Here is a 25,964-nt window from a genome sequence, read left to right on the forward strand (position 1 = left end):
ACCCGGGGCATCTCCCTCCTTCTGTCTCATGTTTGGGACAGGCCTCTACTGGCTGTCCCCACCTGTGCTCTGGGAAGACCATGGCTGAGCCTGTGATCCAGCTGGTCCAACTTGCCCCTGGCCTCCCACACTGAACCACCTTCTCCAGCCTTCAGGCCCTCAAGCGGCCCATTCCCTATGCTGAGCGCCAGCTCCTTGGTGCTCTTCAAGGGAGTCTGCCCACTCTGCGTCTCTGCACCCCGACCCCTCCTACCACCGACAGCAGGGCTGCAGCAGGACTGGTTCTCCTGCAGGGCTCACTCTTGTTTCAGTGGGCAGTAGGGAGGAGCTGCAGTCTTGGGACTCTGCAGCCTGAGGGTCTCTGGGGGTTAAGGGCAGAGGCCTCAGCCCTGCAGAGCTCGCATGCCTGGTGAGCAAGGTGTCTGCTTGGAGCCGACCGTGGGCAGGGCCCCGGGAAAGGAACCAGCCACGCTCGAGTCGGGTGGATGAGACAGGACCTGGGAGCCAGGATGCCACTCACCTCCTCCCCGGAAGCTGAGAGGGATAGGATCTCCTGGAGGGAGTCTCCTGAGTGGAACTGCATGATGTCAGCCAGCATCTGCTTGGTGCTGCGGAAGGCGGGGAGCGATGGGGGAGAGGTGAGGGACGGGGGAGGGTCAGGACTGGGGCTGGTGAGGGAGCTGCCAGTAAGTAGCCCTGCCCTGCATGATGGCTGCCCGGCATGGCTGGAGGTAAGGAAAGAGAGCGATGCAGGGAGGTGTTATGAAGAGAACGTAACCAGGAGGAAGACCCAGGTGGACCGATGGCCCGTGACACTGAACTACCACGTCTGAACACACTGTACTCTCTTATACCTGTGTCCCCTGCCTGCAACGCCTCCCACAAATGGCCTTCTTTCGAGTCCTCTGGCTGAAGGATGCGGTTCCTCCTCGGTGAAACGTTTTCCCATCCAGGGGTCCCTCTGAGCTCTCAAGCACCCAACGCCCGGCCCCTCTCGGTGTCCTCTGATGTGTGTTCACCTCTAGCCTGGCCCCGCTGTGAGCCCTTCTGTGGCAAGACAGAGCTGAACACCCAGCTCATTGGTTTATTTGGTGAATGGACGAGTGGAGAGGCCGTCTTGTTGGCAGGGGGGTCAAAGTGGTGACCTGGCTCCTCTCTTGCCTAGATGACCAGCCTGGGCCTACTGAGGGCCCTGCCTCACATTTGCAGACTTGGGGATGAACAGTTCCACACCCACCTCCTGATCACAGTTCACAAGGCCAGGGGCTTGATTAGAACACGAGTTCCTTCACCTCCTGGCTGTGGGACTTTAGGCAAGTCACTTAGCTTGAGTTTCTTTCCTCCACTGGAAGGCAGGGAAAACACCATCTACCTCATTGTTTGTCCCTTACGTTAAATGAAGTGTAAGAAAGCATTTGGGGGGCTTCCCTGATGGTCCAGTGGCTAGGACTCTGTGCTCCCAAGGCAGGGGGACCAGGTTCAGTCCCTGGTCGGGGAACTAGTCTCACACGCCACAACTAAAGATCCCACATGCCACAAAGAAGATTTTGCATGGTGCAACTAAGATCTAGCACAGCCAGAAAAATAAATAAACAGTTTAAAAAAGCGAGCATTTGGTAGACAGCACAACAACATGCCAACAACCACGCTGCCAGTGTCCTAACTAGTCCTTTGCCTTCAGCCACAACACGGAGCCAAAAGCTGAGGCCGCCAGAAGGAAAACAGCCGAGGCTGCAGGAAGGGGAAGGCCAGTCAGGCTTGCGGGAGAACTTTCTGGAGGGTAAGAGAGTCCGGGAAGAAGGCGGGATGGCCACTGCAGAGCAGCCAGCTCACTGGCCCGGGGGGTCCCAGGGGGCCAAGGCTGTGCTCCCACCTCAGAAGCAGGCTCTGGGTGTTGGTGTCGTCAGCGTCTGTCTCCAGTCCTTCAAACTTGTTGGTGAGAGTCAGGGACACCTCTAGCTTGCTCAGATCCACGTTCCCATCCGGAGCTACATTCTCCCCTGACGCAGGTGAGGAAGGAGAGAAACTAGCACACGCACAGATGGGGCCATGGTGAACACGCTGCTCCACGTGCCCCTCTTCCAGGAAGCCTTCCCACACTGTCCCTCCGGCCACCCTGAGCACCAGTAGAAGGGCTGTCACCCACAGAGCTAACCCTCGTGTCTTTGGAGCTGTGCCTCTCTAGGCCGGGAGCTCCTCCTGGCTTTCTTCTATCTGTCCCCACCTGCCCTGCCCCTCTATCTCTGGAAGCCAACTTCCTTCCATTTCACAGCTTCTGAAATCTACCCTCATCAGAGACACATTTTGGGACCCAAAACAGGCCATTATCCCTCTGTCCTATCTCATGTGATTTAACATCACATTTATATGATGGTACAGGCTTAAATCAGTCTGTGTCCATCTCAGGACCAGAGGGAGAGAGGGAGTGCGTAGCCAGCCTCCTGGCACATGTCCCAGACTGAACAAAAACTCGAGAGGGCACGTTCCAAGGCCCTGCTCACCTGCCCACCCGCCCCTCCTGCAGGCCCCACCGCCCGCCCCAGTGTCAAGGATGGCACGCACCGATGAGGTCAGCGACAGTGGGCAGCTCCCCGAGGTCCTCCAGGAGCTCATGCAGGGGGTCTCGGTGATCAGGGGCGATCCAGTCCTGGTGTTCCAACAACAGCTACAGGGTGGAGGGAGTAAAGGAGACACAGAGCTTGAGCCAGGCCTTCCTTCCAGGGCCAGCCCACCCACCCATTGCCCCAGGCTTGCACAGGCCCTCACCCTGTGCGTGTTGACGAGCTCCCCCATGGTGATGTACACCACGGGTTTGGCCACAGCCACCATGTCCGAATACTCATCCATTGCAAAACGCTCCTCTGGCTCTAGCACCTGGCAGGCTCGGCAGATGAACCTCCTAGCCCCAGAGGAAAAGCATGTGAGAGGGTGGGGCAGTCCGGCATCCCCTCACGTTCTGTGTCCATCAGCCTTTCTCCCGCCTTGCCGGTGACTGCTCAAGCCAACTCTGCCTCTCTGCCCCTATCCGCTGCCTCACCTCTCCCAGTGGCCCCCTCAAACCAGCTTCCCTCAATAGCCCTCTCTCCTCTTCACTGGGAGTCCTTCCAACAATCTGTCCTCCAGCCCACTAACTATCCTCCGCGCCTCCCCTCCTCATGGATTTGATAAAGTAAGTTGTGCCTGAAAGGAAGTGGTCTGTGAAAAGAAGATGGGAAGAGGAGAAGAAGGAAACAGAGAGGAACAGGAAGCCGGGACCAAGACCTGAACTTGAGGTGCGTCTCTTCCAGATAGTCATTCAAGACGCGCAGGTGCTGGCTCTCCCTGGAGAAGGCCTTGCCGGCCGCGGCATGCTGCAGGACCTGAGCCACAGCCCCCAAGGCGTGGCGCTGGGGGGCCGCCAGCGCGCCGCCCGCTGCCATAGCCACAATGTCGAAGGCGTCGGGGGCCACCACAGCCGGGTTCAGGAAGCGGTAGTACAGGAGGTTCCCCACCACCTGAGGGCGGAGGAGGCTGTCGTAGAAGCGCCTGTGGCCCACCTCCACAGCTCCAGCCCCGCTCTCCCAGCTCAGCGGGTGGGAAGGACCCCCGGGTCAATCCCATCCTTGTGTAGAAAACAGACCCAGAGCAGACCAGCAACTTGCTCAAGGTCACGCAGCAAATGTTAGCTATAGCTGGGACTAGAACCCACTCTGACAAGGCCAGGTGGTTGTCTACTGTTAACTCCTGTCCTGGATCCCTTCCCGTCTGCCACTTGTTGCCATCTGAGCCCTGTTGGTGAGCCAGGCTTGTCTGACAGGGTGGAGAATATTCGCCTTCTTGGCTTTTTATAGCATAGGTTGTTTTTTGGGTCCTTTGGTCTCATTCTGGGGGTTCACAGCCACCATCAGGGCAAGCAGAGCTCTCAAGGTGGGAATGGGCGACAACACTTGCCTTCTGGATCTCATTCTCTGTGGCGTCGGGGAACTTCTCTGCCAGAGTCGTCTTCAGGACCTTAGCCACGTACCGCATCCCGTACCTGGGGCCAAGCAATAGGTGCACTATGGCCCTGCCCCCGCCTCAGCGCGAGGGCCTGAGTGCCCGCCTCTCCTTCCCCGGGCATAGCCACACCAGAGCTGACCCTCCACTTCCCACAGCCAGCTCCCTGCTGCTTCCTCCAAACATCTCTGGGCCTTGTCCCTCCCTCATGCCCTTGTATCAGCACCCAGGACCAGGGCCCAGACAGCTCTCACGAAGCCTCCAGCCTGTCCCCAGAGCCTCTTCCTCGGCCCCCTTTAGTCTTCCCTGGGGAGACCCTAGATCCCAGTGTCCATCCTGCCTTCCCCACAGAAGCACCTTGAGCCTGTATGTTAGGTGTCTGACACCTGCAGCCAAAACCCGATCCCAGGACAGCCTGGGAGGCTCTGTTATTACAGAGCATCTGTGAGGGCCTGGTCTGGGTTAGAGGCAGGCCCAGGAAGACAATGAACTGGAGTAGAAGCATCTGGTCCTGACTCCGCCACTAACCAGAGATGTCAGCTCAGGCTATTGCGCTCCCCTTACAAGTTTGTTCCCTGGTCTGGAAAATGGGACTGTTCATTCTTGCCCTTTCTATCTCCTAGGGCTTTTGTGAGGATCAAGTAAAATTATTTTTGTGAAAGTAATGGTAGAGTGCGATTCAAACAGCTTCCCTGGTGGCTCAGACGGTAAAGAATCTGCCTGCAAGGTGGGCGACCTGGGTTCGATCCCTGGGACCTTACTATTATTATTCCTATTTATGGATGTGCCACCTACAAATCTAATTAAATACTTTAAAAAGCTATTGCCTCTGCCTGGGGTACCAGGGAGAGAAGTTCACAGCTCACTGTGTGCTTTCCTTTATCAGTCCTAGGACAATCTTTTCTGAATCCTAACTGTAAATCCTTAATCCAGTCTTCCAGATCTGGGGAGCAGGGACATGAGCTCTGTGGGCTCCCCTCTCCCACATCCCCCCCCCTGCCCTGGGCACCACTGAGCACCAGGAAGGCTGGTTGGCTGAGTGAAGATCTAGAGGCAACCCACCTTGTCAACAGTTTCAATCATTTGCTTTTCAGAAAATAATTATTGACTAAATTTTAAGAAAGGAAAGGACTTTTATAAAGTGCTTTACTGGTGTGAAGTTTTCTTATTTTTGACTTTATAGACTAAAGAATTTTACATTTTCCACCACTTACATTTGGACAATCACATGTCCCCGTAATCACTTGAGGTGCCTTTCTCTGGCCCAGGGAGGTCTTGACTGCCCACTAGATCTGTGTGCTATAATCCAGCGCAAGTCTCTAGTCTCTTCCCCTTCCTACCTCCTGCAAGCCCCCAAGCACCCCAGCCCAGTTTCCCTTCCTGCCTGCCACCATTCAGGATTGCTTTGCTCTCCCCTCCCATGCCCGAGCCCTCCGGAGATCCACGCCTAAGCTGTTGCACATACGGAATTTGGTCCACAGATGAGATGATGGCTGCAAGAAACTTATCAGTCACGGCGAGGAGGTTGCGGAGGGAGATGTCCAGTCGTCTTTGGACCTCAGGGTGGCTCAAGGCCTGCTCTGGGGTGACATCATAGGGGAGGTGGCTGTGGGCAGAGAGAGACAAGCTATCAGCCAGAAACCCCTCCCAAGGCCTCCCCTCCCTGAGGCTCCACCCCTTAAACTCATCTCACAACAAGATCTCATACATACATGCTGACGGCAGCCCAGGATTTAGGCCAGAATAAGAGAAAGGACTCAGAAAGGACTAGACTGATGTGGGTGGAAGAAGAGATGAAGCACCTATGGGGAGGTGGAAGAGTGTAGGAGGAAATGGAGGGTCTGGGGTCTGTGGAAAGATCCCAGGGGGAACCAGATGAGACCAGGGCTCCCTGCAAGTCTCTGGTAGTTATGGGGATGCTGAAGGCTGGGCCAGGGCCTTGCAGTGCCCTCACCTGGATGCCTGTGCGCCATCCAGAGAAGCCACCAGCACTGCCTACTCTCCTCCGCGGCTCCATCTCCCCAGTACCTATGCACCTCAGTTAATGGCCATCTGGAGGGCTGATTTATTTCTTCCACTACCTCATCTGCCTATTCATCTATAAATCTGAATATTCAGCTATCTGCCTATCAATAAGGGGTCCTATCCCAACTCCCAGTATATCTGACAAATCATTCGCAAGCACTGACACAGCAATTACACACATTTGCATATTCATCTGGGCTCACTCTATGTTAAGCACACCAGGTCCAGTGTCATTTACATCAGTTCCATGTTAATTACCAGAGGGGGTCTAAAAGGCTACCTTATTTCATCCTATAGGGCTGGTGTCATATTTACATAAATCAGCAAGCTCATTTATATGCCGCCTTCAAAGCACACTCAAGCTTCCCCGGTGAGGCCCAAGACCAAGCTGATCAAAGAGACCCCTCCCTCTGCCCATCTGCTCACCTGCGCTGCCCTGTCTGGGCTTCAGTCTGGTTGATCCAACTCTTGTAGAGGTGGACAGGGTCTGTGTGGACGCTGAGCATCTTGTCCTCCAGCACGTCCTGGATCACCTTGCCCAGGATCTCCCGCAGGGCACTCTGCCCCCGCCCATTCCGATAGAATCTCACCACCAGCCTCACCACAGTCGGGTTGCCTGTCACCATATCCTGGGGCTGCTCCACCTTTGACCTGTGGATTAAGAGGTCATTGAATCTGGTCCCCTGCCTTGGTATAGAAGAGCTGCTTTTCCTTTTGAGATTTTCTTTAAAGCTTGTGTTGGCATCCCTCTTCTTAAGGACAGTCCTGTTACGTCTGTCTCAGCTGTGATATTAACATGTCAGCACATGTCCTCCCCCCAGGCTGTCCCAAGAGATGCCTTGCCTCGCTGGGAGGCAGAGAAAAGAGGTCTTCTGAGTCCATTTCTACCTTCAAACCTCAATAAATTGTCACCTTGTGAAGGAGCCAACAGTGGCCTCTCTTAACCCCTTCTCTTCCCATTCTTTTTGCTTTTGGAAAACCTACTTGATTTCCTCCTGGAGTGCTGCCTTGAACAGCTGGAGCAGGAGATAGGCCTCTCGGCTGTTGGAGGCATAGTTGTACAGACTGAAAATCACTGACTCCATGAATTTGGTGGTTTTGTTCTGAGGCATCTGAAAGATCAGCTTGGCCAGGTAGGTGGGTTGAGTCTGAAAGCAATGGGGAGATTGGAATGGCAGATGATGTACCTCAAGGACTAGTGATCAGATAAAGAAAGGCTTTGCTGAGTGGAACTAGGAATAGGGAGCACTGCTACACTTTCTCAAGGGTCCTAGGAACATTCCAGACAAATGAAAGGAGGCAGTCTCTTTCCCTGGGTGCAGGATGTTAGGATGGCAGGAAAGGACTCCTGACACGCAGGTGAGGGCTTAGACATGAAGGCCTCGGGTCCCAGGCCCTCAGGAGAGAATAGAGATGTCTCCTCCCAAAGCCCTCTGCTCACCTGGAGCAGGTAGAAGAGGTGTTGGTAAGCTTCTAGCTTCTGCCGTTTCTCTTTGCTCAGCGACTTTAATCCCTTCTGCTTATCCAGAACCATCATATCCGACAGCTGTTCCTTATTCTTCTTGGTCAGCTTCTTGCAGTGGGAGACCACTTCCTGCCGGGGCGGGGGAGCAGGTGATACAACCCATCCAGGCCAGCACAGAGCACAGAACATATGGTCTAGAGTCAGTGCTTCTAAGAGCCTGGGCTTTCTGCTGTGCAAGGTATCGAAGGCATGAGCCAGAGGAGACAAACGGGTCTGGGATGAGGAAGGGCCTCCTGCTGTCCTGAGACCCCCACCTGGCACCTCTGCGCTCACCAGGTGAGTCTCCAAAGAGAGCTGGGTTGTGGGACTGAGGCACCAGGTGTATTCATCTCTGCTCTGACTTCTCATTAGCCTGTTGTACAGAGTTGAGGTGGAGATACTGCTGCGTCACTTCTACCTCATCACAGCATATATGTATGGCAACTGACAGGTTAAGGAGCTCTCATATCTATTTTCACATCTGCCCTGGTGAGCACTCTCATTATTCCCACTTTACTAATGAGGAAACAGACCGAGAGGTTAAACAACCAGCCTCCAGTCCCGTCACCAGGAGTCAGCAGAGCCGGGCATTACAATTTTATGTCCAGAGCTCTTTCCATTATATCATGTGCCCCCAACAAATGACTACAAGGGCAGAGGACCGCTGGAGCAAGGATCTGAGCCAGATGATAAAATCTAGACATTCAGAAAATATCTGATTAGCAACCAGAGAATGGCCAGCATCACCTCTCCAGAGGCTCCTAGGTAGATTTCGGGTGGGCCCCTCACCTGCAGGGTGATTCGATTCTTCACCAGCAGGCCAATCTTAATATCCATGAGATTGAGGTCCTGTTCCAGCTGCTGATTGGACCGGATCTTCCTGACCACCTCCTCCTGGAGCTTCAGCAGCTCTGCCTCAGCCAAGAAGTCCTCCTGGCTTTGATTCAAGAGGTGGACAAATCTGCGTACCACACTGAGTGGGGGATGGGGTGTGTGGACTGGCAGGAAGAGGAGAGGTGCCAGGATTAGACATGTCCTCAGCAGACACTTCCTCGCCGCCCTCCTCCCCAGTAACCCCACCCTCAGTGTCCATGCTGCTTGAAGCTAGCAGGCACCCAACTCCAGTTCTTTTCCAATAGTTCTGCCTGCAGCTGGAGGGCAGTGGGCAGCCTCCCAGCTAGTCCTGTCTCTGAACTCCTTGTCTTATAACCAGGGATGACACAAAAGCTGCTTGCCTCTGCCTGGGTTCCCCCCCAACCTGGGCCTATCTCAGTGCCATCCTGCCCTAAAGTCAGAGCCCTAGCAGCCTCTGATGATCTGCTAGGGCCCCCCCATTCTGATTCATTCCCCCTTCGTGCCAGGTCGACTTACTCATCCTTCATCCTGAGTTTACTTCCACTTATCAGCCTCCATGCGGCCCTGCCTGACCCTCACACAACAATGGGTTTTATAATATAGGGAGATCAGAGCTAGATGGATTCTCCTTGAATCTCTTTTGGAATGAGCCTTTGAGCAAAGAAGAGTCTCAGGGTTGAGCTACAGGGAATAACAAGAAATATCCTGAATATTTATTGGAAGGACTGATGCTGAAGCTGAAATTCCAATACTTTGGCCCCCTGATGAAAAGAACTCACTCATTGGAAAAGTTCCTGATGCTGGGAGAGACTGAAGGCAGGAGGAGAAAGGGACGACAGAGGATGAGATACTTGGATGGCATAACCAACTCAATGGACATGAGTTTGAGTAAACTCTGGGAGTTGGTAATGGACTGGGAGGCCTAGCATGCTGCAGTCCATGGGAGTCGCAAAGAGTTGGACATGACTGAGCGACTGAACTGAACTGACTGAACTGAAGACATAATTTTCACTATGGAACAGAAACTGCTCTAAGTGCTTTACACACTTTATACACTGTAACTTACTGGTGAGATCACTCAGGCACAGAGAGAGTAAGTAACTTGCCCTAGACTACACAGCTAGTAAGGAATAAAAGGGTCAGATATGGAAGATGAACAAAACTAGGCCCGGTCCTTAAAGGCTATTCACTAAAGGAAGCAGACAATTAAACAACTCACTACAGTGTGGTTTAGTGCTCTGAGAGGGGCAAGCATGGGGACCTTTGGGAAAGTAAAGGCGTGCCACCAAAGGCCATGTCTGGAGCATGGAGAGGAGGGTGCAGGAGGTGAGGGACAGCGCGGGGGTCACTGAGGCCAGAGGTGCAGGAGAGGCTGGGTCAGAGTTTCGGAAGCTGTCCTCAGGAGGCTGGACTTTATCCCTGGGGCAGTGAGGCATCCTGACTTGTTTTAAGAAGGAGAGTGATAAGATCACAAGGTTTAATAAACTAATTTGGCTACTGCATGGAGGACGGATCTTTGAGGAGTGAAGAGTGGTGGCACCAAAGACAGCTGATGGCATCTTGGATTCAACGACACAGCACTTAACTCATTTGATCCTCACAACAACTCAACCTGATCCTTATCTCCGTTTTATAAGTGAGAAAGTGGAGGCAGTAAAGAAGTTCAGTAACTTGCCTAGGGCCACATGGCTAGGAAGCGGCAGCTCCCTACGTGAAGTGGGACTAATGAAGTTGGGAGACAGACCAGAGAAAAAACAAGTTCTTCCAGAAAAACTATAAACTAAAGAGGAAAAAGAAGATAAAGGATGACTCAGGGCATTGGTGTTAATGTAACAGCAAGAGAGAAAACAGAAATGGCCAAGCTGGGGAGAGGTAAGGAGGGAAAAGCAGCTAGTTGCCCAGAAGCAAATGGGCTGAGTTTCTGTGGTCAGAGAGGGGCAGGAGCACCCCTGCCACAGGGCAAGGTGGGAAGAGGGACTGAGGAGGTGAAGGAGATGATTCCTGGACAGTGTACTCAACCTTGAAGCCCAGAAGTGTAGTCTTGGGCCCGGGGAGGAAAGGGGCCTACCTCTTCAGGAAACCCAGGGCTGGAGGCCAACCTAGAGATGGACCACTAGTCCACTTGACCAAAAGGAGGCAGACTTCCAAGGCTGGGTTTCTGGGCTTTAACAAAGGAATCAAGAGGGCCCTGAAGGACCTCTGTAAGACTTCAGGGGGCTGTTCAACTATTGGGAACCATGGGGCAGGAAGATGGAACCCCCTCAAGTTCCCCAGGACTGCAGAAAGGACCCTAGGTCTGCCTTCCTGTGGGCTGGGCCACTAATGGGGGAAGAGTCATGGGTCAGAGAAGAGGGGAAAGATGGGGAGGCTGCAACTGTAGGAAAAGAGCCTTTCCTTCCCTTCCCCCCCAACCTTTTTTTTTTTTTTGCCTTGTGTCTTAGTAAGAGGAAGAAAGTCAAAGCCTGGTACAGACAGTAGCTGGTTTGAGGGACTGTTCCTGTGATGAGGTTATCTGCTGCTGGGGGTGGGGCGGGGGGCTTTTGTCACCAGCCCTGTTCCACATTCCTGCACAGACAACTAGTACCTTCCCCTAACCTGCTGTGTGGCTCCAGGAGGGATACGTAGACCTGCCTGACTCTCAGGGGACTCCTATCACTCCCACCAAACTGGGGGATTGGCAAAGGCAGGAGCACACCTCCTCACTCCTCAGCCCACTGTGGGTCCTACGGTGCATGCTCAAGGTTGTAGGCGTTAGTTGTTCGTGAGAGAAAGGCTCAGGTCAGACCACTTCTCCAAGGCCCCAGTTTATGGAGTGGTATGGCTTTCTGCCTCGTTCACTGTTGAAAGCCAGGAAGCTCACAAGGACAGTCACTTGCATAGACAGAAGAGGGAAACCAGGCACTTTACCTAACATCCTGTAGTCATCCCGGGCTTTCCTGGCTCGGAAAAATGCCTGGATCTTCACAATGGACTTAACCTGTCATGAATGCAGATGGAAAAAGCACTGTTGGTGGCCCCTCCCCGGTCTCATGGATAAAGGTGGGGTATGGGGACAAGGGGAGCAGAATGAGACTCACATTCTTCTGGAAGTAGCCCAGACGCTTCCGGTATTGCCTCCGAGCTGCCCACATCCGGGCCCAAGCCTGGATCTGGGGGCAGAGACAGACTGACTCAGAGCTCCAGGCTCAGGGCCCTCCCTTAGACACAGGCCAATTCAGCCTTCTCCAGAGGTCATGGGAGGTGAGAAGACTACAAATGGTTTTCAGAGGGTCCTTTAAGAGAGCCAGGAACCCATCCAAATCATGGGAGCTACCTTGATTACAGCATCTGTGTTCGCTTTTAAATACTGCAACCGTTCCAGGTAAATCTTCCGCTGTCTGTAACCACGCCAATGAGCCTGCCGATCAGAAGGGGGAGAAAGATGACTCCAGCTGGTCCCGATTGCCCTGAAAAGCTTGTGGGAAAAGTCTCATTCTGGACTCTCCAGAAAAGGGTAGTGGGGAGGTAGGAAAGGAGAATGGAGAGGCAAATTTGGCTCTGTCCTCAAAGAACTTCCAACTTCATGGGGAAGACTAAACATCTGCATGTAGCCACTCGAGCCCTCTGCCACACTCCCTGGACCCAGCAAACACAAACTCCCGCACACAAACTCTGACGCATGCACTATGCAATCAAACATACATTCAGAACCAACACCTCCTCACAGAAACAAGTGTTAAGACACAAGCTTTTTAAAAAGATATTAGTAAAACATACACTTACCGACTTCACCACAGCACTTACCATATCCCCTACAACATACTCATCCACCCATAAAACCACTACCCATAGGACTTCCCTGGTGGTCCAGGAGTTAAGAATTTGCCTTGCAATGCAGGGAATGTGGGTTTGATCCCTGGTCAGGCAACTAACATTTCACATGCCATGGAGCAACTAAGCCTTCGTGCTACAACTAGACAGTCTGTGATCTGCAATGAAAGACCCTGCATGACACAGCGAAGATCCTGCGTGCTGCAATTAAGATCCAATGCAGCCAAACAGATACATATTTTAAAAAAAACTACCCCCACACCATCACACAATCCAAAGTCTGGAGACGTGCATGGCGCAATGGCTGGAAAGTGCGTGCAGGCCAGAGCTGTATGCCTACCATCTCTGCCAACGGGCATCTGGGCCTCAGGTCGTTCGTGTTCTCATAACTCACACTTCTCTTTACAACCCTACCACTTAGCTGTGAACCTCAGCTCTGAGCAAATCTTCCCTCCAAGGTCTCCAGTAATTCAGCTGTCAGGCTGATGGCCTTTCCTCGCTGACTAGTCTGCTGCAAAGGCGTCTAAATGACCCTCTCCTCAATGGTCACACCCGCTTTGGTCTCTAAGACACAAATCTCATGACTCCCTTCTGTTTTGGTGTCCTTCCTGTGGGCTTTTCCCTTTTCACCCCAAGCTTGTGTGAATTTTCCTAAAACACTACTCGGACCATGCTTCTCATAGCGCCAGTTTCCAGGAAATCTCAACCATCGGACCCCACACTCCTATCTGACTGTCTACTGGTCCCTACTTCCTTAAGAAGTCTAGCCACCTCAGACATTTCACTTTCTTTCAAACATGCTTTATTATCTGCTGCCCCAAACCTTTGTCTATCTATGCCCTTACCCCAGCCCTCTCTCTACCTACTGAAACCTGTCTTTAGAGCACTAATCATTACACTTCTCCTGGGCACTCAGACCCTGGAGGACACTCTGCCACTGATGATGTCATGGTTTAGTGTGTTAGGTGCATTAACTTTCAGGGACTTCCCTGGTGGTCCCGTGGTTAAGACTCTGTGTTTCCAGGGCAGGGGGTACGTGTTCAATCCCTGGTCCAGGAATAAAGATCCCAGATGCCACGCGGCACAGCCAAAGCATTTTTAAAAAGAGCAGCCCCTTTCAGCCAACTGCTCTCTCAGCCTTTCCTAAAGCCAACTCTCCTGAGCAGGCTTTCCCTCTAAGACTTACACCTTCCTACTGTTGGGAAAGGATATAAAACAGGCAGCTTGGTCGCATGGTACCAGCTGTCTATTTTGGAGCCTAGAGGCCAGGGAGCCCCAAGTCTATGTCCTTTCTCAGCACTCCTTCCCCTCCCACTCCAGGTACTGCCTGACATACTGTTAGTTGTCAGAGGGAAAGGCGGAGGGGTCTCCTCTCTGCTCTGACCACCCACCCATCCCCACACGGCTTCTCCTTCAAGAGAGAAGGCCTCTCAGTCTGGATTGGTGAGAATTCAGGACCCTGACTGGAGTCCCAGCCAGGGTTAGAGCTCTCAGGAGACCCAAGCTGCTTCGTTTCTGACTCTCACTCTCCCTAGCTGGAGGGCAGGTGGCCTGGGTAGACCCAGGCCAGAGTCCGCACAGCTCTAGGGTGGGTGGCAAACTCACCTTCTGACTCCGTCCCCTCTCCCACTGTTGGTGTGGCTTCTCTGCTCCTTAGCTGGTGTGAAATTCCAGGCTGCGTCCAGGAGGACTGATTCAGACACTAAATGCTGATGGCTAAGGTTCTCAGTTCTGGGATCAGTGCCCCCAAATTTAACATCTCATAACGGTTTCACCAATAGAGCATGTCCCCGCACCAAGTGCTACATGTCATTTTCCTGCTTTACCCTCACAACCAGCATGAAGCAAGGAATCATCATGAATAAGGAAACTGAGGGCTGGAAAGGGCTCGGTAAGGTACCCAGAAGTTACAGGACCAGAATGCAAACTGCAGCCTCAGGGTCTAAAGCCTGCACTCTCAGTGACCACGTATCCCACATCACCACTGAGGGCATTTGCCCGTCTCCGTGCCTCTGGCTCCCTCAGGGTTCTCTGCTATTATTTTTGTGTCCTCACTAGCACAACATCTAACACCCACTGTATTCCAGTTCCTGCAATGGGAGAGACGTGAGCACGCATCTGTGTCTCACACACCATCTCTCACCCTTGCCCAATGCCAAGCGGAATCCTTTGCAGATACTGGGCATTTGGAGGTGTTCATTAAATAAAGTCTCTTTACACTGCCCACCTTGCCATGAGACCCTCCAGATCACGTCTGCCTGAGGAGGCCTCTGTTTGCTCAGCTCCCACTGTTCCTGGCTTGGAAAGTGCCTCAGCCCAAGGCCTCGTGCCTGAGTGACTTATGGGTCGGTCTCAGAGGCCACACTGAACCACCCAAAGGCTGGAAGAATAAAAATGGAAAGGGCTGGCTGGAGAGAAAGGTAGAAGTTCTTTCCCTAAGGGATTCCATCCCTTTTCTGTTGAATAGTCACCACTACCACCTCTTCACTACTCCCTCCTAGTCCTCCTGGTGTCTAAACCCTGATGCCGGGCTAAATCTTGTGCCACTCTCTCTGTGGGGAAGCTAAAAAGCAGCTCTCATACCCTCTGGATGGTGATGATGATAACAACAGTAACTAGCATTTGCCCATGTTCTTGCCTATCTGCCAGGTACTGTTTAAATGTACTTTAGATATCACCTCATAACACCCTAGAAGAGGGGTGCTACAACTTTCAGATGACTAGTTTTCAGATGAGGAAACTGGGAGAGAGTAAGTAATTAGTTAACATGGTGGAGAGGGGATTCAAACCCAAGTAGTCTGGGCTCCAGCATCCATGCCCTTACTACTACTGCACAGAGGCCAAAAGACCACCCCGACTCCACTCAGCAAAGAGGAAGCAGGAGGAACCTCTGAACCTCAGGGAAGTCCAGCTCTGCCACCTCAGAAGGCCAGAGTCCGCTACCTGGATCTTGACGACTGCGGGAAGCCAGGTCCTCAGAAAGTGGGAACGTTCAGCAAACTTCTGCCGGACCAGGAAGCCGCGGAGGCGGGCCTGGAGCCGGATGATGAAGCCCACGTTGGCCTTCCAGAGCTGCTGGCGGTCACGGGCAGCAGTGACCTTGGTGACAGCTGACTGCAGAAGTAGAAGAGAGGGCCTGTTGTGTCCTGGTGGGCGGGAGCCTCTCCCACAGGAAAGCTCCCATCCACGAGCCCCCACTCTCACAGGGGCTCCACCAACCTGGATCTCCTCCCGAGTTAGGTGGGAGGTATTGAGGCAGCAGGCAGGGGGTCGCTCCCAGGTCCCCTGGAAGGTCTGCAGGTGAAAGTAGTAGGCAGTACCATCCTTCATGTCATGTTGAACCCAGAGTGCTGTATCTCCTAAGCAGAAGCCAAATAAGCAAAGAAGGCTCAGAGGAGGTGAGAGGTAGCTGGGGCTGGCCAACAAGGGGAGAGGCAAGGTGAGGCCACTACCTGGGCGCTGCTTCTTTGCCATGGCATCTTCCAGGAGCCGCTGGTAGCCATCGGCACAGTCGGGAACCACTCCTCGGAGGCCTACGGCAGGGTTCCTTAATACCCGCTCTGTCTGGGCTGCTTTGCCCTCCTTGATGGCTTGGTTGATGGCAGCCACACCAAGAGCCACTAACAGGGGTATAGAGAGGAAGTGGTCAGTTTCTCCTTGAGCCCCTTCCACAGGCTCTGTCCTGTCTATTGTGAAGGAATCCAGAGAAGGAGGACTCAAAATCACGCTGTGTGATGGAAGGGACAAGGACATCCCAGGATGGACAGATGGAAAGAAGCAGCATGCAGCTGTGCTTAAAGGGAAAGGTAGCAATCAAGAAAGGCTTCCTGGAAGAAAGCAGTGTAGGGCTGGCCTGTTGTTTACTCACTAAGTCGTATCTGACTCTTTTGCAACCCCATGGACTGTAGCCTATGACGCTCCTGTCTATGGAATTTCCAAGGTAAGAATACTAGAGTGGGTTGCCATTTCCTCCTCCAGGGGATTTTCCCAACCCAGGGATCAAACCTGTGTCCCCTGTATTTACAGGCGGATTCTTTACCACTGAGCCATCAGGGAAGGCAGGGCTGGACTGCTGCTGCTGCTGCTGCTAAGTCGCTTCAGTTGTGTCTGACTCTGTGCGACCCCATAGACAGCAGCCCACCAGGCTCCACCGTCCCTGGGATTCTCCAGGCAAGAACACTGGAGTGGGTTGCCATTTCCTTCTCCCAATGCATGAAAGTGAAAAGTGAAAGTGAAGTCGCTCAGTCATGTCCGACCCTCAGCGACCCCATGGACTGCAGCCTACCAGGCTCCTCCGTCCATGGGAGTTTCCAGGCAAGAATACTGGAGTGGGGTGCCATTGCCTTCTCCAGGGCTGGACTAGGGCTTGGTAAAAGGAAGGCTTATACAGAAGTTCTGGGGCAAGACATGGTCAGAGACGCCACAGGACAGTTTCATAGGAGGAGAATAAAGTCCAAGAAGTGGGGGGAATTGATGTAGCCCTTGCCTTCCAGTCACTAACAGACATACCGATGGATTCCAGGCACTGAGAACTAACATCATCAGCATCCCACACAAGAACGCCAGTGTCTGTGCTGACTTGGCCTTTACTTTTCCTCAAAGCCAACCCCCCTTTGCCAACTTTGAGACTAAACATTCTCTAACCAGAGCTAATTGTTGAAACCCAAACTCAAGCTACCAGTAGAAAACGGGATGGATTTCTGGCCCCCACCTGTTTCACATGCTCACCCTGCAGGGGGAAAGTGCACACAGGAGGCAGTGGGTGGGCCAGGCGCGCTCGACTCCAGAGGATTTCCTGCCAGCTGACTGCTAGGAAATCTATCCTATGGTCAAAGCAGCAGCCCTTCTGCTCTCTTTCTGGCCTGCCTCCCCAAATCAGTTGAAATGGAGAAGGAGGTGACCGGGGAGGCTACCTGACTGTCTGGGCTCCCACTGAGCCCAATCTCCTCGCCTCCCGCAAACCCTCTCCCCTCCAGTACTGCCCCCCACCTCCACCCTGGCCCGTTTACTTCTCTGAGCTGCATGTGTGTCCTGGTTGGCTCTGACCACTTCCTGGCGGATCTCTTCCAGCCACAGCACAGCTTCAGGATCCCCTGTCACCTGATAAATTGAGAACAATAGGATATGATGAGAGCTCAGGCTGGTCTCCCCAGGTTCCCAAGCCCAGGTGCCCAGGGGAACCAAACTCCAGGCTGACTTGGGGAGCCATAGGGATAAGCAGTCTCTGTGCCCCTCTGCCCACCCTGCATGGGCACAGCCTTGTGGCTCCCTTGGATTGCTGCCAGGCTCACAGGGTTCTTTCCACCCTGCTTTCAGGCCATGCGTCAACTCGGGTGGGCCGTAGCACCCCAGAACCCTCTGAAACCTTCAGCATCCACCACGCTCTCAATAGTTCTTTCCTGCCCTTGTGCCCTAGCCATGTCCAGGGAGAGCCCACATCGGAGGGTGATGGGCTCTCCCCACTCCTCCTCCTTGTTCCCTTATGCCTCAACGCACAGCTTCTCAGGCCAATGCTGACCCTGACCTCCACAGTCCCCTTCCTTCCCAGGCTCCTCTGCCGCACAGGCCAAAGGAGCCTGTGCCCATCTCACCGTCAGGCTTATTCCCTCCCTAGATCTACCCAACCCCAACCCCAACCCCAGACTCTACTCCCTCCCCACTCTCCTCATTCATAGATGAACTTTCTGAACTAACATTTTATTGAGCCCCGGTGTTCCAGGCAGTGTTCTAAAGCACTTATGAACTAACATTTGTTAAGCACATAAGACGATATTTGGCACAGGGTGAGAACTTGATCAACGTTAGCTGGTGTCCCTGTCATATTATTTCACTTAAACCCTACATCTCTGAGGTAAGTTTATTATTGTCACAAGCCTGTAGGTGAGGAAACTGAGGCCCAGAGAGGGTAAGTAACATGTGCAGGGTCAGATGCCAGCATCCAAACTCAGCTAGTCTGGCTCAGGACTAGCAGCCCTCAGCCACTCTCTATGCTGCCACCTACTCCGGCCATTACAGGCTCAAAACCCTGCCACATTCGTCAGCTCACTTGGTTTTTTACCCCCATTCCAGTAGGGAGGTAGGACCAGGGCATGCAGTGTTTTACAGATGTATAAGGGGGGCTCAGGGGCGTTATGGATTCGCTGTGAGTCACATGGTCACTGAGCATCAGAGCAGGGAATGCAGCCTGGTTCTCAGCCCCCCAGATCTGTGCTCTTCCCACACATAAGGTACCCACAGGACACTCTGTGCTGTCAACTGGAGCTCTGCCCTTCTTCCCCAAGGGCAGATCAGAACCCCCCTGCCTCCCACCCCCAGAAGGGACCATGCCCATCAGACTGGCTTTCCAGGGTGCATACTGGGCACAGCTCTGCGCACAGGAGATATTCTTCCTGTGCTGGTGACCCCCCCAGCCAGCCCAAACCTCACCTGGGCCTTCCGCCTTTTGGCCGCCACGAGGAGGAGATGGTACCGAGGGGCGATGGGAAGGCTGATATCATCCAGGCTGGCAGCAGGAAGCAGAAGGGAGGAGAGGGTCTTCTCGGGGTTGTCCTGGTCCAGAGCCTCATTGATGAGGCTGACCGCAAGGACCTCTGGGAAAGAAAGATTGAGGTGGGCGGAGGGCACAGGCTTATGGCTAAAGGATGGGGCTGTCCGAGTTGGGCCGTCATCCCCCTGTCCTGGACTCCACTCACGATCAGTCTCTTCCTGGACCTGGGCGTTGACCTGGCTCACTGCAGCCTGTAGGTCATTCCAGCTCAGGAAGGCCCCATCCACTCCACGTATCTGTCGCAGCTTCACCAGAGCATCAAAGTACCTGGCAGCCAGGTGAGTGAGGATGAGGGGAGAGCGTGTGCATCACCAGCCAGAGGTCAGGGGAAACTTCTGGACTTTCCGCGCTTGACCTCCAGGACATCACATTCTCCTGGTTCTCATCTCACCTCACAGGTTGTCCTTTCTGAGTCTCCTCTGCTAGTTCCTCCTTCACCTCTAAGCACAGAGCATCCCAAGACTCAGTCTTCAAGCCTTTCTCTCTCCATGCTCACATTCTAAGTGATCTCACCTAATCTCATGGCCTGAAGCACCGTATGCTAGTGATTCCCCAGAGCACACCTACCACCCATTCATAAATGCCAGCTGCCTGCTCAGCATCTCCACATGAATGTCTGACACTCACCTCAAGCTGAATTCACATCTGAACTCCTGATTCCCCCACGTGCTCTGCATCTTCCACAGTCTTCTCCATCCCGGTAAATATTCACTCCAACTTCTCAGGCCAAAAATCTTGAAGTCACCCCTGACTCTCTCTCACATTCCATATCCACCACATAACCAAATCCTGTCAGTTCAGCTTTCAGAATATATCCAAAATATGGCTCCTTTTCACCACGTCCACTGTCATGGCCCTAGGCCAAGCCTCCATCATCTCTTGCCTGGATTACTCTGATAGACATTTAACAGATTTCCTTGCTTTTCCCTTCTAACCTAGAGTCAAGAGTCTTGGCACAGCAGCCAGAGTGATCCTGTTAAAAGTAGATCGCGTCACCTCCCTCCTCACTCAGATCCCTCCCGTGGCTTCCTCCTCACCTGGAGTAAAAGCCAGAGGCCTACGTGGTCAGGTCTCTGAGACCTCACCTCCCATTACTGTCCTCCCCTCCTTCCACCCCACCTCGTGGTCTCCCAGTGTTCTCTGAACACACCAAGGACACTTCTTTTTCAGAGTCTGTGCTACAGATAGCTCATGGCAATCCCTTATGACATTTAGGTCTCTCTCAAAATGACACTCTTACCATAGAGGCCTTCTTTAACCATACCATGTAGCAGACACAAACCACGCTTACCAGGGCCACATCCTTTATCCTCTCCGCCCTGTTTTATTTCTCACCGTGTATGCTGTGCTTAGTCACTTAGTTGTTTTTTGGCGATCCCATGAGCTGCAGCCCGCCAGGCTCCTCTGTCCATGGGATTCTCCAGGCAAAAATACTGGAGCGGGTTGCCATGCCCTCCTCCAGGGGATCTTCCCAACCCAGGAACCAAACCCAGGTCTCCCCAGTTACAGGAGGCTTCTTTACCGACTGAACCACCAGGGAAGCCCATTTATCACCATAGCTCTTCTAATCATTTAACGTATTTGTTTTTTGCCTCTCTTCCCCTGCTAGCACAAAGTCAGATGACAGCAGGATCTGTGTTTTGTTCACAATTGTCCCCAGCACCTAGATTAGTATCTGGCACGTGAGTGGGTACTCAAATATTAGCAATGAAATACTAAATAAATGGAGGGAAGGGGAATGACTGTGAACCCAAGCACTCCCAGAAGAAACAGGTCAGGGAACTGCAAAAAGACCCAGAGAGCGGGCCTGGGCCCAGGAACAGGACATCATGCAGAAGGCTAGCCTCCAAGCACAAGAACTTGGAGTCTTGGCTACACTCTCTCCATCACCCACCCTCTCCCTCTGTATGCGGCTACGCCTTTCTTACCGCTGAGCGTTCTCCCCGTCCACCTCGGCCAGGCCCGTGGCGGGGTTCACCAGGCTGCTCCAGAAGCCGCTAGCATCCTTGGCCTCCAGAGCCCGGTTGATCAGGACCACGGCTGAGAGCATCTCCACAGCCACAAAGAGCTCCTCCTGGGCCAGCTCCTGCAACACAGGGAGGGCTGAGTCTCCACGGGCTGGTGAAGGGCTGGGGGCCCAGCTGCCCTCCTGCCCCCAAGCCTCTCCCACATCCCAGAGCCTACATCTCAAAACCCTTACGGCCTAATCCACTCACGAATAATTAAACTTAATAATGCTTACTACGTATTCAATGTATAAGTACTTTGTGCACACTATCACTTAATTTTTCTAACAAGCCATAAGTACCACTGATAGTCCCATTTCACAGATGAGACTATAGTAAAGTAATATAAGATAAACCTAACTGCCAGACACCAGAGCCCACACTCAACCAGTGAGTTCTACTGGTCCCTATCACACACTAAGAACTGCAGTCAGCCCTGGGCACACAGAGAGGAAGAAAATGCAGGCCCCTCTGTGCTACACCACACACTGAAGGGCCCCTTGCCTGCCCAGTCTTCGCCCTGTGCTTGGCCCTGTCTGAAGCACCCTCCCAGTCCTCTACAAACAGAATGCTGCAAAGAATAATAATAATAATGGCTAAAACTTTTATGCCAGGTTCATTCCTAAGCACAGATGTTAACCCATTTAATCCTTACAACAATCCTATGAGATAAACATATTATTGTTCCAATTTTATACATGAATTGAGAGGCTCAAGGTCACATAGCTGGGAAGTAGCAGAGCTGAAATTTAACTCAGGCAGTCTGGCTCTAAAGTCCACATTAGTCGCTGTATTTTACTTCTTAGGACTTATTTTTTGCTTCCTTGTCATAGACTTCCTCACATTCACTGAGACCATCCCCTTCCCAGGTGCTGTGCCTGGACCCGAGGCTCTGTAAATGCCTGCTGTGGGGAGGATTCCCTGGTGAGTCTCCTTTCTTCCAAGACTTCCCAGGTTTACCCCAAGCTCTGCCCCCTCCATTCTCCTACTGTGAAACTGTCTTCCATTCACATCATCTACACCTTCCTCCCTGTCTCTGCTTGGACCCTCGGATGTGTTCTGACTTCTCCAGCAGGCTGGCAAGGCCCTATCACTTCACTGTCAGAGAAGCTGCATGGACGAGGGGAGGTGGGATAGCAGAGTGGTAAAAAGCATAGGCTTCAAGTACACTCGGCTTTGCATACACTCCCAGCACTGCCAGCTATAGCCGTTTGGGGCAAATTACTTAACCTCAGCATCTGTTTCTTCATCTCTAAAATGGAAATAATACTTATCCTATAGGGTTCCTTTAGCATTAAATGAGTGTTTAAAGCAGCGTTTACTCAAACGTATTCGCCATTATAACATACCCAGGATGGCAGGGATGGCAGCCCACCTCCACCCTTAGTCGCTTGCCAGCATTTAACAGTGCTCTCCTGGGTGCTCTGAACTGACTACGCTGATCCGTCCAGCTGCTTGGGGATCTGAGAGCTGGACCCTCACTTCTAGGGCTTACCCCCTGCTGCTGCTGCTGGAGCACTGCCAGCTCCTGCTGGTACACAGCCGAGGCAGAGGGGTACACTGGAGGCAGCTGGGCTTCTGGGCACATCAGCTCCTTCACAGTGTCAGCTGCCACTCCCCTCCGGAGAGCTCTGTTGATCCTCTGCACAGCCCGGAGCACTGCAGGGGAGGAGAGAGAGGCTGTGGAGGCTGGGCATCCAGTGCGATTTTCACTCTCCTAGCTAAATAGGTTCTGCTGGTAATCTCTGAGTGGAAATGGCTTTGAACCTCTGCTAGGTTCCAAATGTATTTCTAAATGTTCAGGAGGAAAAGGGGCTGGATCACTTTAAGAAGAGGTTCTGGAAGAAGCAATTTGTCAGGCCTAGAAGTTGAGTAGCTCAGCAGGTAACAAGGAGTGGCTGTTATAGCTGAGGTGAGTTCCTAAGGTGGTGAGCGCAAGACTGATAGGAGGTTGTGGAGCGCAGCTAAGATGAGGTTGGTCAAGAGGCTCCAGAGACCAAATCTTGATGACAGTGCAGAGGAATAAGGAACTAGCTTCAAGGCAGAGCCATTTGGGCTGCAAAGGGGCCATGGTGCATCAATGTAGTTTTAGTTTTCAAATGCTGGGGCTAATAAAATGCCAGGCAGATATGGGCATTGCCATCAAGGAGCACAAAATCTGCTGGAAAAAAATAAGGATACAGAATTACTACACGGCATTGCTGTCATTGCTGTGAAAGGTACTTCCCTTCCCCACTAGTATCCTGGCAGTGTTGGGGAGGAGAGACTTCAGGGGAGAGAGGAGGAAGATTTCACAGAGGAGGAAGCTGTGAGGCAGCTCTGCGGGACATTTTCATCCGGTTTCCACTGGTGACAATGTGGGGGAACTGTAATCTAGAGGACAGAGGCCTGGCGGTGGGCAAGGCTGGCGCCATCAAGCAAGAACAAGTTGTCTGACCCGGCTAGGCTGGTGGGATGTGAAGAGAAGGGTAGGAGAGATATTCGGAAGGTCTCACATACCAGGAGGAGGAGGAAAAGGGACTCAAGTCTTGGAGAAATATGGAAGAACCCGTGAAGGTCTGAAGGTGCGCAACAAAGAAGATCAGATCAGATTTGTCAGATTACTCTGGCACGAGGAAAGAACTGAGAGATAAGGCAGCCATTAGCCAAGAGTGACCTGGGGGCTCCGCAGAGCCTGCCAGACAAAGGTGAAAGGTGACCGAGCAAGTCCAGACAGAGGCAAGCATTTGCGCCAGGTATGCTGTCCACAGGCCTCTGCAGGACGCTTGGGGCTCTATTTTCCTTCACGCTTGCTCTCCAGGTTGATCCCCTGGGAGGGAGACAATCACTAACTCACATTCTTTTACTAAAGAATTATATCTGTATAGCATATTTTTAAGGGAAACTGAACTGTATCACGAGTTTCTCTCTCATCTGGGCCATCGCTGTATTTTGGAAGCCGAAGGAACCCAAGCAGGTTGAAACGGTCAAAATACAGGGCAAGTGCTTACAAGGAAACTGCCTGCCCCAGGAGTTCAGCCTGGTGCAGAACTGACTGTCATTATCTCCAAGGCCTTAATGAATTTAACTGTAGCATCCCTCTAGGGAGCCAAGAATAGGGCATACTAGGTGGCGGCCAGGAAATGGAGCAGCAGTCTGCACTGCTCTATACAGAAGCCAGCCAAGGAATTACATACTCTTCCAAGAACCAGGGATACAGCCAGACCAGGTCTCAGTCTGGAGGTGACTTACTGGCTTGTTCCTGATCACCCTTTATGTTGGCAGCAGCCACACCAGCTTGGACCTCCTCCTTTTCCAGAAGCTCCACTAGGCCCAGCTCCTGGAAGAGGGAAGAGATGCAATAGAAGAGAGTCCTCCCAGGGCTGTGAATGTGCTTCAGGAGCAGCCAGCGAGCGCCCCAGGTCCACCTCAAGGTCCACCCCAGGTCTACCCTCAAGCCCACCTCCCCCTTCTAGGCAGACTAGCCTGGCCCGCCCAGCCCTAGGAACTCATCTCTAACCTCTGGCTTTTTCTTACCCAGCAAACATCGGAAGTAACAACACAGGCAACACAAATATAGTTGTCTGGGAGAAAGTCAACAGCAATGAAAATAAGACTGCTAACTTGAAGCCTCAATTCAGCAATGGCAGAGCATGTCACTGCCTATTGGGCTGTCCCCCAGGACCCCCTGGTCAGGATGAGAGATGCTCAGAGGGCAGAAACTGATCAGTCTGGTCCATTAGACTTTGGGGTAATTTAACCATTTAAATAGTCTTCCCTGGTGGCTCAAATGGTAAAAAATCTCCCTGCAATGCAGAAGACCCGGGTTTGATTCCTAGGTGGGAAAAAATCCCCTGGAGAAGAGAATGGCTACCTACTCCAGTATTCCTGACTGGGCAATCTCATGAATAGAGGAGCCTAGCTACAGTCCATGGGGTTGTAAACAACTGGGCACAACTGAGCGACTAACACACACACACAGCATGTAGTCAGCACGTGCTAGATACAAAGAATTGACAGTGGTGAGGCTCTCCACCATCCCATAGTCAGAGAAGGTAAGCAAGTCATAGACAGAGCCTGACCTGCGCTTTCTGCTCTCTGTCTGAGCTCAGCTGTTCCAGGTACCAGTCCGCAAAGTCTCTCCTCACTCCTTGCAGGGTCAGGACAGGGTCTTGAAGGGCCTCAAGCAAGGCCTCGGGGCTCTGTCTTTCCAGGGCATCATCAACAACTTCTAGGGCCCCATGGACTGAAAAGACCAAGACTCCATAATGCACAGTGTGAGCAAGCCAACCCCTCACCATTCCCGGCTCAGCCCGCTTCTTTTCTGCCCAGGGTTACCCCCACCCTTGCCCCCTGGGCTCCTAGGGCCCAGCCTAAATTCTTTAGCTTGATCCTCACGGTCTTCCCAGCTCATCACTCCAGACTCTAAGGATACCCGTGCCCAAACAGGCAGGTGCACACTCCATCCTGGGCCTTCAAGCAGCCTCTCCTGCCCTGATCCCCCATCCCCATCCATCCATCCTCCAAACTCTCTTCTTGAAGGACCCCAGACCAACTGCCCCCAGTGCCAAGGGCTGAATGGCCTTCCCCTTTGCCTCTGTCCTCTCCATGGCTCTCCATTCAAACAGAAGCCCCCTTGACAGAGATTGCTTCTCCAGACATTGTCAGATGTAAAGAACACATATAGCCTTGACTTTGAAATAAAGGTTGACCCAAGTGAGGCCATGGGCCTTCTGGCCTGAGAGAAGCCAACCTCAGAACTCCCTGGGTGGGGGCTAATCCCTCAAGCCTGTCCTGGCCTGTCCCTCTCACCATTGACATGGTTGATGTTGCCTTGGATTTCCGCTTGAGTTAGGCAGCAGTCATAGATGTCCTGGCTTTCTCCATCATTCTGCAAAAACTACATTGAGAGGGGGACCTGGGAAAACCAGTTCAATCTTTCTTACTCCTCCCTCCCTGTATAACTAGTTGGTCTTCTGGGGGTCTTCTCAAAGCCAAAGATCAGTCTGGTTAGAAGGAATCTGGGGAAATTGTGTGACCTAACCCCCCCAGTACTGACACAGTTAAGCTGAACTAACCTTGGGAATCTCCAGTCCAGTCTCATCCAGTTCTGCATTCCAATCTCTCAGCCCTGCCCCAGAACCTTTCCCCCCGTTGTCTCTTCTCATCATTCTCCTCAGTTCCTCTCCTATTTCTCTACAGTAACTGACAAGTTAGTTTCTCCAGGCAACTTTACTCAGAGACAAGACACATAGGAGTCCTG

The 25,964-nt window shown here is 52.6% G+C and overlaps 1 protein-coding gene across 1 annotated transcript in view; it reads right to left on the bottom strand.

Annotated features, from left to right (window-relative positions):
* Positions 1 to 25,964, bottom strand: part of IQGAP3 (IQ motif containing GTPase activating protein 3) — a 40,480-nt gene that overhangs the window by 3,718 nt on the left and 10,798 nt on the right. The window contains exons 9-33 of the mRNA XM_005677342.2: positions 25,514 to 25,601; positions 24,784 to 24,947; positions 23,954 to 24,041; positions 22,218 to 22,381; positions 20,645 to 20,802; positions 18,862 to 18,983; positions 18,596 to 18,759; positions 17,179 to 17,269; positions 15,622 to 15,789; positions 15,389 to 15,528; positions 15,113 to 15,283; positions 11,673 to 11,756; positions 11,437 to 11,508; positions 11,267 to 11,336; positions 8,294 to 8,502; positions 7,442 to 7,594; positions 6,985 to 7,148; positions 6,427 to 6,651; positions 5,441 to 5,581; positions 3,931 to 4,015; positions 3,262 to 3,494; positions 2,767 to 2,899; positions 2,563 to 2,665; positions 1,874 to 2,000; positions 521 to 608 (exon numbers count right to left, since the gene is read on the bottom strand). Of these exons, the coding sequence (XP_005677399.2) occupies positions 521 to 608; positions 1,874 to 2,000; positions 2,563 to 2,665; positions 2,767 to 2,899; positions 3,262 to 3,494; positions 3,931 to 4,015; positions 5,441 to 5,581; positions 6,427 to 6,651; positions 6,985 to 7,148; positions 7,442 to 7,594; positions 8,294 to 8,502; positions 11,267 to 11,336; positions 11,437 to 11,508; positions 11,673 to 11,756; positions 15,113 to 15,283; positions 15,389 to 15,528; positions 15,622 to 15,789; positions 17,179 to 17,269; positions 18,596 to 18,759; positions 18,862 to 18,983; positions 20,645 to 20,802; positions 22,218 to 22,381; positions 23,954 to 24,041; positions 24,784 to 24,947; positions 25,514 to 25,601 (3,405 nt within the window). The remainder of the gene's footprint in view (positions 1 to 520; positions 609 to 1,873; positions 2,001 to 2,562; positions 2,666 to 2,766; positions 2,900 to 3,261; positions 3,495 to 3,930; positions 4,016 to 5,440; positions 5,582 to 6,426; positions 6,652 to 6,984; positions 7,149 to 7,441; positions 7,595 to 8,293; positions 8,503 to 11,266; positions 11,337 to 11,436; positions 11,509 to 11,672; positions 11,757 to 15,112; positions 15,284 to 15,388; positions 15,529 to 15,621; positions 15,790 to 17,178; positions 17,270 to 18,595; positions 18,760 to 18,861; positions 18,984 to 20,644; positions 20,803 to 22,217; positions 22,382 to 23,953; positions 24,042 to 24,783; positions 24,948 to 25,513; positions 25,602 to 25,964) is intronic.

This window comes from Capra hircus, chromosome 3 (assembly GCF_001704415.2).
Source record: "Capra hircus breed San Clemente chromosome 3, ASM170441v1, whole genome shotgun sequence".
NCBI classification, from domain to species: Eukaryota; Metazoa; Chordata; class Mammalia; order Artiodactyla; family Bovidae; genus Capra; species Capra hircus.